Here is an 11,467-nt window from a genome sequence, read left to right as displayed (position 1 = left end):
TTGTCAAACATGCCGCAATTAGAGGAAGACATTCAAAAACGTCTGGAGTGGCCTCTGAGCATCACCGAAGTGGAAGGAGCCATAGATGATTTAGTTGTAGGCAAGTCTCCGGGACCTGATGGACTCGGAGCGGCCTTTTATAAAGCCTTCAAAAGTGATGTCAGTGAGATCCTGTTACGGTTGTTTAAGGAGGCCTATGCGCAGAAACAGGTTCCCCCTTCTTTTCGGACATCGCACGTAGTCCTGATACCGAAATCAGAGGACCCAGAAAAATTGTTAGCTGTTGACGCTTACCGGCCGATATCACTAATGAATGTAGACTATAAGATATTTACAAGAGTGCTGGGAAAGCGATTACAGGGAGTGGTGACCAGAATAGTAGGGTCGCATCAAACATGCGGCATTAAAGGGAGGTCTATCTACACAAACATTCACATTGCCAGAAGCATCTTAGAATACTGTAATGACCTAGGTGAACACTGTGCCATGTTACAGTTAGATATGCAGAAGGCTTTCGACCGTGTGGCCCATAAAATTCTTTTCAGTATTCTAGAACACATAAAGGTAGGGGATTTGATCTTGGATGGGGTAAAGATGTGCTATCAAGACTGTACCGCCAGCCTCATTATAAACAAGGAGGTTACCAAATCCTTTAGTGTCCGGTCATCTGTGCGCCAGGGGTGTGGTTTGTCGCCTCTTTTATTCGCAATTTACCTAGAGCCGCTTTGTAGGAAAATCAAGAATGACAACAGAATATCGGGTTTCAGAGTGCAGTCCGCGGAGGTGAAAGTGCTGGCATACGCGGATGACATCGCGTTGTTTTGTCGGGATAAAGAAAGCATCGAAATCGCGGTCGCAGAGGCTTTATCATACTGCAGAATGACAGGCAGTGCTATCAACTTTGATAAATCCCTAGGGGTATGGATCGGCAACTGGGAAGACCATCCGAGTACGTTTGCAAATATCCGCTGGACAGTCACGCCGGCAAAGTACCTGGGGGTGCCGCTTGAGCACTACCGTGATGCCGTTGATTACTGGAATGCCGAAACTGAAAGGGTTCGTGAAGGTACACTTAAATGGGGAGGCCGCAATTTCTCTATGTTTGCTCGTGCGACAGTGTGCAACCTGTTTGCCGTTGCCAAAATTTTTTACGTGCTCCAAGCGTTGTGCATGTCAAGGGCTAACATACAACGTTTACACAGAGTACTTGCAGTGTTTGTATGGGGTTCAAGCTGGGAGCGCACCAGTCGCACTAATCTCTTTCGTTCGGTTAAAAATGGAGGATTAGGTCTGGCACATTTGTTCATTAGGCAGATTGTGTCGCGGTTTGTTTTCTTACGGGACCAAAATGACCCATTTTTATTAACTATGTTTCAGACAAGGCTGAGCGAAGCTATACCTGAGTTTATTGTATCGTCACATCGGTGCAGTCAAGGCAGAGCGCGTGGTTTCCTAAAAGAGGTAGTCTTGGCGTTTCAGCTGTTAAAGGTTCGGTTCTCCATGGAATACCTAAGTAGGGTACCACGAAAGCGCTTATATAAGGACCTGGTAGACACAATGTTGCCGGTGCCGTTGTATCGCTCGATGTTCTGCATTGGACCTGAAAAGGACGTACTAAAAAGAGTAAAACGAATGCCAGTACGCCCATCGGTAAAGTCCTTCTTTTTCCAGCTCCACACCAATACTTTACCTGTGAAACCGTGGCTAGATGAAAAAGGTCTTTCCGTGCCTTGGAGCGTCAACTGTTTACTATGCCGGAAACCCGAAACAATAGAACACATTTTTCTAGACTGCTGGGATGCTGTGTTCCATTGGGACATATTACAGAGAACACTAAAGAAGGACTTGCCGATTACACCATACGGGATTCGTTTCTTGCCTACTCTAAATGAAGACAAAGTACCCTATGACATGTTCATGCTGGTGTCCTTACATAGCTTATGGAAAACTAGAATGGCCGTGAGACATGCCGAAGTAAATGCCCGGCCTGTTAGAGAATACTTCATTGAAAGCATTTGTCATATTAAGGAAATGTATAATTTGCAAAAAGAAAAACCAACATGGCTCAGTGTGATGACTGAGCTAGCGAATTTTAAGCGATTTTAGCCCTGTGACTGCCAACCAATGGCAGAGATGTTGTCGTGACCGTTGTCTATTGTTAAAATGTCTTGTTTTGTAGCCTTGTTGCCATGTCGGTAATAAAGACAAAAAAAATACTCGTGGCTCAGTGGTAGCGTCTCCGTCCCACACTCCGGAGACCCTGGTTCGATTCCCACCCAGCTCGTCTTGCAAGAGTTCAGCCAAAGCCACTTCTCCTCTGTCGTGACGTCACGGTGTCACGTGGTTTCAAGGCGACACCGCCGCGCCTGAGGAGCTGGGTTGAGCTCTCGTAATATGCTTCGCATAAAAAGAAACATAAAAAGCACTCGGCAAAGATGTACTGTCGGCAAGGTAAGCTCCAGCTGCAATGTCCCATTGTTTTCATGGCACATTGGCGAGAGGCATGAAGTGTAGCGGTAAAAACATTACGCTAAATTTTACATCACACATTGTCTGCTCTTGATATTTCTGCTGCACATTTAGTGTTCAGGTGCGGCAGTAAAGGCTTCGACACAAGTGAAGCTCAAGGAAATAATGAAGCATATGGAAAAGTTTCACGCAACTGGCATACTCGTAGGACAGCGATGATTGTCGTGTAGACAACAGTACTTACAAGGACCTCTGCAATATTGTGTGAATAAACAAGGCCACTAAAAAAACATATAAGTAAGGCCAATTAATGCTCACGGATCCTTGGAAAATGTAACTTACGGTTTCATGTTAAAAAAGACATCTAGGTTTGTGTATTAAAACAAGTCAATGAGGTTACAACTAGATGAACATTTCAATTGAGTAACAGAGGTGAGCAAGGGAAGCCTCAGCCGGGACCCATCGTGACGAGGACAAATTCCCACGCTGAGGCTTACCTTGCTCGTCTGGCTGAATCTTAAGCCAAGCTTACTCCGAGTTCACTTGAAAAAGTCTTTGGGAACACGCTGCTCAGTTTGTTATCTGCTGTTTGAACAGAAAGAAAAAAAGTTACCACCCATGCACCCCGTACAGATGCTAAACCAGCGAAGCTGAAATGTGCAACACAGGTGTTTAGCGCTGGGTTAATTCCGACGATTTATTAAACTCTTTCTCATTTATTGGTAACATTTTTCTGTTTCTTAATGAGGTTACGCACACGTTTTGCTTGGGTTTATCACATTTCTTATTTGAAATGCCACACATTGCGCGTCCCATAATCACCATCATGCAGAGGTGCCCTAAGCGGTTCATTGTGTTAATCCAGAGGGTTCATAAAAGTATTTCTGAATTATGTTACACATTTGTGTTTCGTAAGGCGTCAACCATAGTTCTTATGACCCAATTATGCACTGTAGTTACCAAGTGACACACCGGGACGGCACATTTCATTTACTTGAAGAAAGGGACAAATTTTTCACCTTATTGCGAAGTCGAAGAAAGACTATCGCGCGCGTCCCTCTGCTGACAGAGAGAAACGACGTCGTAGCCAATGGCGAACCACACCTTTGCTGCGAGATAGCTCTGTCATCATGATATTGTGTTAACCACGTCCCCCTCTGTGTACCTTCCCTGGAGTAATACGCAGATATATGTATATGTTTTAAATGCGTAAGCACTTCTGTACCTCCCCAACGAGAAACTTGTCCGACCGTCAAATAAGACGAATGCAATGGCTCAGACACCCCTCAAAACTTGTTCAGTTGTCGGCGGCCACGGCTTCCGCTGCCGTGGCCGCCGACAACTCAGCACATGAGCAGGCCGCCTCCCCTCCGCTTTTTTCCGCTCTCCGCTTTAGCCTCCTACTCTGCTTTTCTTCTTGCGCTTTCTTCGCTCTGGCCCCCGCGAGAGCTAAAGAGCTCTCACGAGGGCGAGAGGTCTGTTTTTTTTTTCGTTCCCCGCTTCGCTCCGCGTTCGCTCTTTCATCTTTCCCGCTGCTCGTTCGCTCGGTTACGCCAACACCGCCCAGGTACGCCGACACGCAGCGCAGGAACGGGTGCTTAATAGCTGCGCTATTAAGCCAAAGTGCTTTCTCGGAATCTGTATACAGTTAAGCTCCTTAAGTAAGTGAATAAGTAGTGCTGGAACACGTGTTTGCGTTTATTCAATGTAAACACAAAGTGAAATCGAACTCTCTGTATACTTCTTACACCATGGCTCAGGCCAGTTTCCCGTCTACCTTTCACTGCTGCGGCTGAAATAATGCCAGTAATCGCTCCTAGGTGGCACCACCGTCCCGCATCTGATTTAAAGCGGATGGAAGCATGAACCGGTTAGCAGTCGAAATAAGCAATGGACGTTTAGAGTATTGGCGTTAAAAAACAGAGAAGAAAATTGTACAACCGGACTTGTTACAAGCCCAAGAAGCAATATAAAGTAGATAGAGAAGTTTTGGGGAAGAGAAAAATGATTAGAGAGATGCATACAAAAATGCAAAAATGTAATACGTGTGTAACATACCTGAGTAACTCGAGCAGGCTAGGTGACCACTTGACGCGGCCTCCGGGATGCCAGGAAATCATCATCACCATCCCAGTCATCTTCCCCTAGAGTGAGCTGCTCGGCGTCAACGCACCAGCAGCAACAGCAGCACCAGGCGGCAGCAACCATCAGCAAGACAGGCGCAGGGGCGTTCGCAAAGAAAGCGTCGCTTTAAAGCAAAGTCCGGATGGTCACTGCAGGTCACGCTGCTTAACGAATATTTAAAATAGACGAAATAATGTCTGAAGCAATATAACTCGAGAACAAGAGATAGGCTACAAACAAAAAAACCAAATTAGTTCCTTATAGAAAAGCAAGCAAGGCAACATGAGCTTCGTCGTGTCGAGGAGCACGACTGGGGTGCAGGCATCCATCGAGGGTCGTACATCAAAACACTTTCCCAGATTCATCCACTCTTGGTGAACACAGCATACCTCTTTCTATCGCCCTTTTGTAATCGTGACTTTTATCATGCGTTTGTATCAGTTCCTCCTCATTCTTGTTTTTCTGGATCTATAGTATTGCACTGCCGTACGCCAACAATTTCGACGAAGTCTTCTAAATTTTCTTTTTGATTACCTCTTCTCAAAATGTCTATTCTTCACCCTTTTTTTCAGCCATGGCTAAGAGCTACCCATTTATGCGTGTCATGCTGGCTCTGATCATTGCCGGAGTAACTTCAGGCAAGTACGTTTGGCATTGAGTGTTCAAAACAATTTATGCGCTTTTAAGGCAATATTCAATTTAGCTATTGCACTGCTCCATCTACCCTTTCTTGCAAGCTATCATGAGCAGTGGTATATATCAATCCTGCAGTGAAAATATAGCGCCGAAAAGCTATCTCTTATACCAAACTCTTAAGCATAAAACAATGAATAGTTACCACTTTTTGGACTTCTACTCAACTGCTGAAGCTGAGCATAACGCTAACTTTGCGCACTCAAGCTGACCATCATACCCGTCGGGAACACACTAAGTGACCTTAATGTTTCCTTGAGCTTGATATGACAAAAGTTTTATTAAACTAAGCATAAGTCCGTTAAGAGTGTCTCATTAGCATATGAGAATATGTAACAATACTGTCACTCGAACAAATTCTGTAACAGGAAATACGAACATTTGTCCTTGTCTGTGCAGCACAGCTGCTCTTGCTTTCGCTATGAAGGAGTGCCATCATAAATGATCTAAACTAAATTCATCTTGGAAAAGATTATCATGACTGCTGATGTTATAAGCGGCCTTGAAATGCCATAGTGATACGGCAAGCCTCTTCTAAGGCGGTGGGGGCTCTATTTAGACATAATGCGCGTAACATAAATACCCACTTGCAGCATATTTTCTTACAGGCCTAAAGACATACGATGTACCAGTAGCCTTTAATTAGGTTGAGCACGTGTCCCTAACAGCCGAGAGAAACACAAACCACGTTTTTACTTCAGCAGCACTATTCTTATGCTTTTTCAAGATATAAATATCGCAGTTTGGACCGAGCGCCAAAGCACTGATTGCGATAGCAAGTTGTTAGACAGTTATACGCAGTAAGATTAGTAAATTTGTTACCTATGTAATGTGCTGTAAACGTTCGCTTACTAATCAAATTAACCAGCACAGTGTCACGTGCACGTCGGCAAACATGAGCACATCTCACATGATGACCGCGGACACTCGATGGTAGAGTGTTGGCGTAATGAAAAGCGGCAGCAACGACGAGCGGATTCCCCTTTGTGCTGCCTCAGGCTTCAACCCGAACCAGGCGCGTGAGAACGCAGTGCACATGAAGCCATAAACTATCTCTGGTCGACTAGTCTTCGAAACCAACGCAGATTACCTCCAAGACGCGTGCGGCCGCGTTTATCCGCGCCATGCACAGCCACGGCCGTAGCAGAAGCGCAGACGCGTTCTACAATGCCCCCACCCCTTTTTATTCCCACCTCCTAGTACGCACACGTCTCCCCGCTCCAGTGGCGTAGCTAGGTCGTCTGGCACCCGGGGCCCTTAGCCCTTCTGTCAACCCCCCCCCCCCGGGTGTAGTCGATGAAGGCGAGGATATCGACAATTTTCGGGCGTCTTCAGACGTATATGACACCCCCCCCCCCTTCCCTACTGGCCCCGTGCACCCGGGGCCCACGGCCCCCCGGCCCCCCCTGTTGCTACGCCACTGCCCCGCTCCCTCCCTTGCATGTGCCAAAATTTGGTGCGCACCTTCACCACCTTGCACCTTTGCGTGTGCGAGGAGACACCGCCGCACTAAGCCACGCGCGATCTTTCTGGCTCGTCCTCACGTGCTTTCCTTCGCACCTACAAAATACGGCGCGCGGCTGCAATGTTATTTCACGGTGACTTTATATGGAACCTCATCGCTACGACACCATTTTCGACGAAGACAACGGAAATTTGCCTGGAGTTTTCATACAACTGGTATCGCTATAAAAGTACAGCCGCTGTTGCGTACACCCGCGAATATGCAACACTGCCCTAAAGAACTCATACGTATGAGTAAGTGCGCGGTTACTCTCAGTGGATCTTAAGAGACAGTTGTTCAACGACTATTGATTTATCTAAATGAGCACATCGCACCTTCTTATCTTTTTTTACCATTTCTTCCTGTCCTAGGTTACTTTACGTGTCGCGGACGGGAACGTGAATGCACCGGAAACAGGAGACCTAGCTGCTTCGAAAAAAACAACCAGACCTATTTCCAATGCAGCAAGTATTCCAGTTTTTAAACAGTTTACTTGTGTCGTCCTCATCTGTAGCAGAAACATATTTTTACGTCCACTGCACAACGAACGCCTCTCCCGGTGATCTCCAATTACCCCTGTCTTGCACTAGCTGATTCGAACTTGCGCTTGGAAGTTTCCTCCTTTCACCCCCTCGCCTAGGTTTATGCCGTCCTCGCCTGCGCTCCCCTTCCGTTCGCACCCATTCTGTAAATCTAATGGTTCATCGGTTATTTACCCCACGCATTACATGTCCTGCTTAGTTCCATTGTTTCTCTTAAAGTCAACTATAATACCGGCTATCCTCGTTTGCTTTCTGATCCACACCGTTCTCTTTCTGTTTCTTAACGTTACGCCTAACACTTTTCGTTCCATCGGTTTTTGAGTTATCCTTGTTCTCGAGGTTGTTTACCTCCAAGTTCTTGCCCCATGTGTTAGTACCGCTAAATTACAATGATTGTGCACTTTTTAAAAAAATAACACTGGCAAGCTTCCACTTGGGATTTGGTAGTGCTTACCGTACACTCTGCAAGCTATTTTTATCCTTCTGTAAATTTCATTCTCATGATCATGGTCCCGTGTGGGCAATTTACTTATATAAACGCATTCCTCTACAGACTATTGAGGCTGACTGCTGATCCTGAATCCTTGTTCTCTTGCCAGGCTATTCAACATTATCTTTGTCTTCTGCATATTATTCTTCAAACCCACTCTTACACTTTCTTGGTTGAGTTCCTCAATTATTTGTTGTAATTCGTCCACAGTGTTGCTGAAATCTCATCTACAAACCGAAGGTTGCTGAAATATTCGCCATTTCTACTCACTCCTAAGCGTTTCCAGTTTGAATATTTCTTGAATACTTCTAAACATGCAGTGAATAACTTGGAGAGATTGTGTCTCCTTGCCTGGCTCTTTTCCTGATGAGTAGCTTTCTACTTGTCTTGTGTAGAACCAAGGCCGCTGTGGGATCTTTGTAGATATTTCCCAATATATTCATGTACGCCTCCTCTATTCTTTGATTACGCAGTGTCTTTGTGACTGCAAGTATCTTTCCTGAATCAAATGCCTTTTCATCATTTATGAGAGTCATACAGAGGTTGACTGTGCTACGCCAATTTCTGATTGCCTGATTGATGACATTTCTGTGATCCATTGTAACATACATATTCCTGAAGCCCGCCAGTTCTCTTGGTTGATTGAAGTGAAGTTTCGCCTTGATTCTACTGGAAATTATCTTGCTAAATATTAATGCAATACGAAAAGCAAGCTGATGCGCCTATATTTCTTGAACTCTTTGACGTATCCTTTTTTATGGATTAATATAACATTGGCATTCTTCTAGCTCATTGGTGTACTTGAAGTCGTGAGGCATTTCGTATAAAGAATCGCAAACTAATCAAGCATGATAACTCCTCCATCTTTCATTAATTCGACTGTTTTTCTATCTTCTATGGCATCTTTTCCTGAGGTCCTTTTTCCAAGGTGCTTCCAACTTCATCACTAGTTATAGAAGGGGCCTCTCTATACTGTTCATCACTACGAATGAAGGAACCGTGGCTGCTCCTCGTACTGCACAGGTTAGTGTATAATTATTATTGTGCCCTTACTACATCATCGAAATTGCTGATTACGTTACCCGGTTTATCTTTCAGTGCATACATCTTGCCTAGTCCTATGCAAATTTTTCTTATCACTGATTTTATGCTGCGGTTATTTTTTAATGCGTACTTAATCTTTCCCACCTTGTAATTTCGAATATACATTATGTTCTTCTTGATGATCAGTTTTCACGGTTCAGCGAATTCTGTCTGATCTCTAGAGGTGCTTTCATGCTTTATCGTTTCGTTATTAGATCATTCGTTACTTGGGCGAGCTTACCTGCTGTTTGCCTTGGTGCCTTACCTCCCACTTCAATTGCTGCTTCTGAAATCAACCCAGTTACGGTTTCATTCATTCCCTCTATGTTATCTTCATCTTCCTGTTCTAAATCTGCATACTTGTTTGCAAGCTCCAGCCTTAATTCGTCTGCTTACTTATTGTGTCTAGGTTGGCCTACTTCTTCTTGACTAATTTTACGCTTTCTCTATTCAAATTGACAGAAATCCTGGGCCTCACTAAGCTATGGTCATTGCACTCTATCCTACCTAACACTTCTACATAATGCGCTATACTGGGATCGGCAGAAAGTGTGAAATCTATTTGATTTCTTGTTTCTTCATTAGGGCTTTCCTAAGTCCACTTTATGTTACTGCGCTTCCTGAAGAAAGTATTCATTATTCAGAGTCTATTCCTTTCAGTGAATTCTACCAAATTCTCGCCTGTAGTGTTCCTTGAATCGATGCCATTGTTGCCAGTTGCTTGTGCCCAAGCCTGCTTTTTCCCTGCCTTTGCATTGGAGTCGCCCATGACCACAGTATACCGAGTTCTCACCTTTCTTAGTGCTAGTTCAACATCTCCATAAAACTGTTCTATTTCTTCATCATCATGACTGGACGTAGAAGCGTAGGCTTGTACTAACATAATTCATGCCGCCTATTGAGCATTGTTACGACCACTGCTACACTCTCTTTAAGCAGTAGAAGTCTTCAGTGTTGCCCGCTATGTCCTTATGAATAAAAAATGCTACCCCGTACTCTCTTACCTAGAAGACCTCTGAAGCAGAGGACGGGGCGGTTAGCCCGCACTGTATAAGCCTCACGAGTTGTACTAGCCTCCCTTAGGCTATTTTTTTATCCCAGGCAATGCCTGATAATTCCTTAAAGAGCTCTACTAAACCAGCCTCACTCGAGAGGGTTCGCCTGTTTAAACGTCGGAGGCATGTCTGGATCCGGTACGTCCGGACCCAGGAATTCTGAGCAACCTGTGCCGCGTCGTAAGTCGGACCTTCGCTCACGCTATAATTGTGCTAAATGATAATCACGCTAAATCTTCGCTCACGCTATAATTTGTGCCTTTCAGTATGCGGCCGTTAGACAGGACTGATTCTTTCGTTTTAAATTTGATAATGATGGGACGGTGCCGGTTAGGTGAATAGCGTCCAAGGCGATGAGCACGTTCGATATCTTTGGACTCAAAATTTACCTTCATGATATCCGTGATTTCATCAATGATCAACTTTTCTGATTGTGCCAAGGTTTCTTCTGGTTTAGTATCAGGAAGGCCATAGAAAATTAGATTATTCATTCGGGACCGGTTGTCTTCATCGTCTAAGCTATTTTCGAGGCCAAATATCACGCTGGCAGCTTGAGCAGTGGCATATTTGACAATTTCTAATACATTTCGAAGTGGTATCATGGCCTGGTAATGATGTTCCAGGTCGGTCATTCGTTTATTCAAGTTCATTAGAATCTTATCAGTGTTTAAAATCTGACTTTTTAAGCCTTGAACTTCGCTGATTAGTGTACTCTGACTGGCTGAAATCTGCAATTCTTTCAACACAACATTCGTGTCGGGTGCCGGGTTAGTTTCAACGTCGCCAGAGAGTATTAGTAAGCGGCGAATCCCCCCCCCCCCACACACACACACAGATTCACCAATAAGAGCAAGGCAGCAATGGGGGCTCGGGAGCTGAACCAGACAATAGTCGCTACACCTCCTAGCAAAAAGGCTGTGCCTTGTACCAACCTGCATGGCGAAAACCAGTGGGTTAGACGACAGTGTCGTGGCGCAGCCACCGAGCCCACAGAGCGGCCGGAGCGGTAGGCTGTCTTTTATAGTCGACGAGCTGGAGATCGTCGATGTAGATCCAGGAGCCCACGATGAATCGAGCATCCATTGCTGTGCTGGCAGTACATAAGTAACCGGAAAGGCGCAGTCATGTGCGACGCCCCGCTGATCCGAAAAGCGGTGGCAAAAAGGCGCGTGCTCCGAGGGAGTCCGAGAACAAGCAGCCGCCAGTGCGGGCAGCAGTGCGTGCGAAAGGGCAGCTGCGATCATCTGCATGGCGAAAACCAGTGGGTTAGACGACAGTGTCGTGGCACAGCCACCGAGCCCAATTCCCTACCTATTCGTTTGTGTAAATGACAAATCATCCCCTTTTCTCCCTGTAACTTCTAGAGTCCCTCTGGGATCAGTTCTTCCTCTTCTCTTTTTAATGTATATTAATGAGTTAACCCAGCACGTATCATGTAAGATAGGAATTTTCGCCGACGACTGCGTGATTTACCATCAAGTTTCTAATGCTACTGACGAAAACACCT

General features: G+C 45.2%; 1 protein-coding gene across 1 annotated transcript in view; it reads left to right on the top strand.

Moving 5' to 3' along the window:
• Positions 1-4,949: 4,949 nt before the first annotated feature.
• The window catches only part of LOC135904912 (uncharacterized), a 37,218-nt gene continuing 30,700 nt past the window's right edge, over positions 4,950-11,467 (top strand). The window contains exons 1-3 of the mRNA XM_070535906.1: positions 4,950-4,967; positions 5,166-5,231; positions 7,162-7,254. Coding sequence (XP_070392007.1) covers positions 5,168-5,231; positions 7,162-7,254 — 157 coding nt within the window. The 5' untranslated portion in view covers positions 4,950-4,967; positions 5,166-5,167. The remainder of the gene's footprint in view (positions 4,968-5,165; positions 5,232-7,161; positions 7,255-11,467) is intronic.

This window comes from Dermacentor albipictus, chromosome 3, assembly GCF_038994185.2.
Source record: "Dermacentor albipictus isolate Rhodes 1998 colony chromosome 3, USDA_Dalb.pri_finalv2, whole genome shotgun sequence".
Lineage (NCBI taxonomy): Eukaryota > Metazoa > Arthropoda > Arachnida > Ixodida > Ixodidae > Dermacentor > Dermacentor albipictus.
The sequence above is the reverse complement of the archived record's forward strand: the minus strand, read 5'-3'. Positions and strand labels throughout refer to the sequence as shown.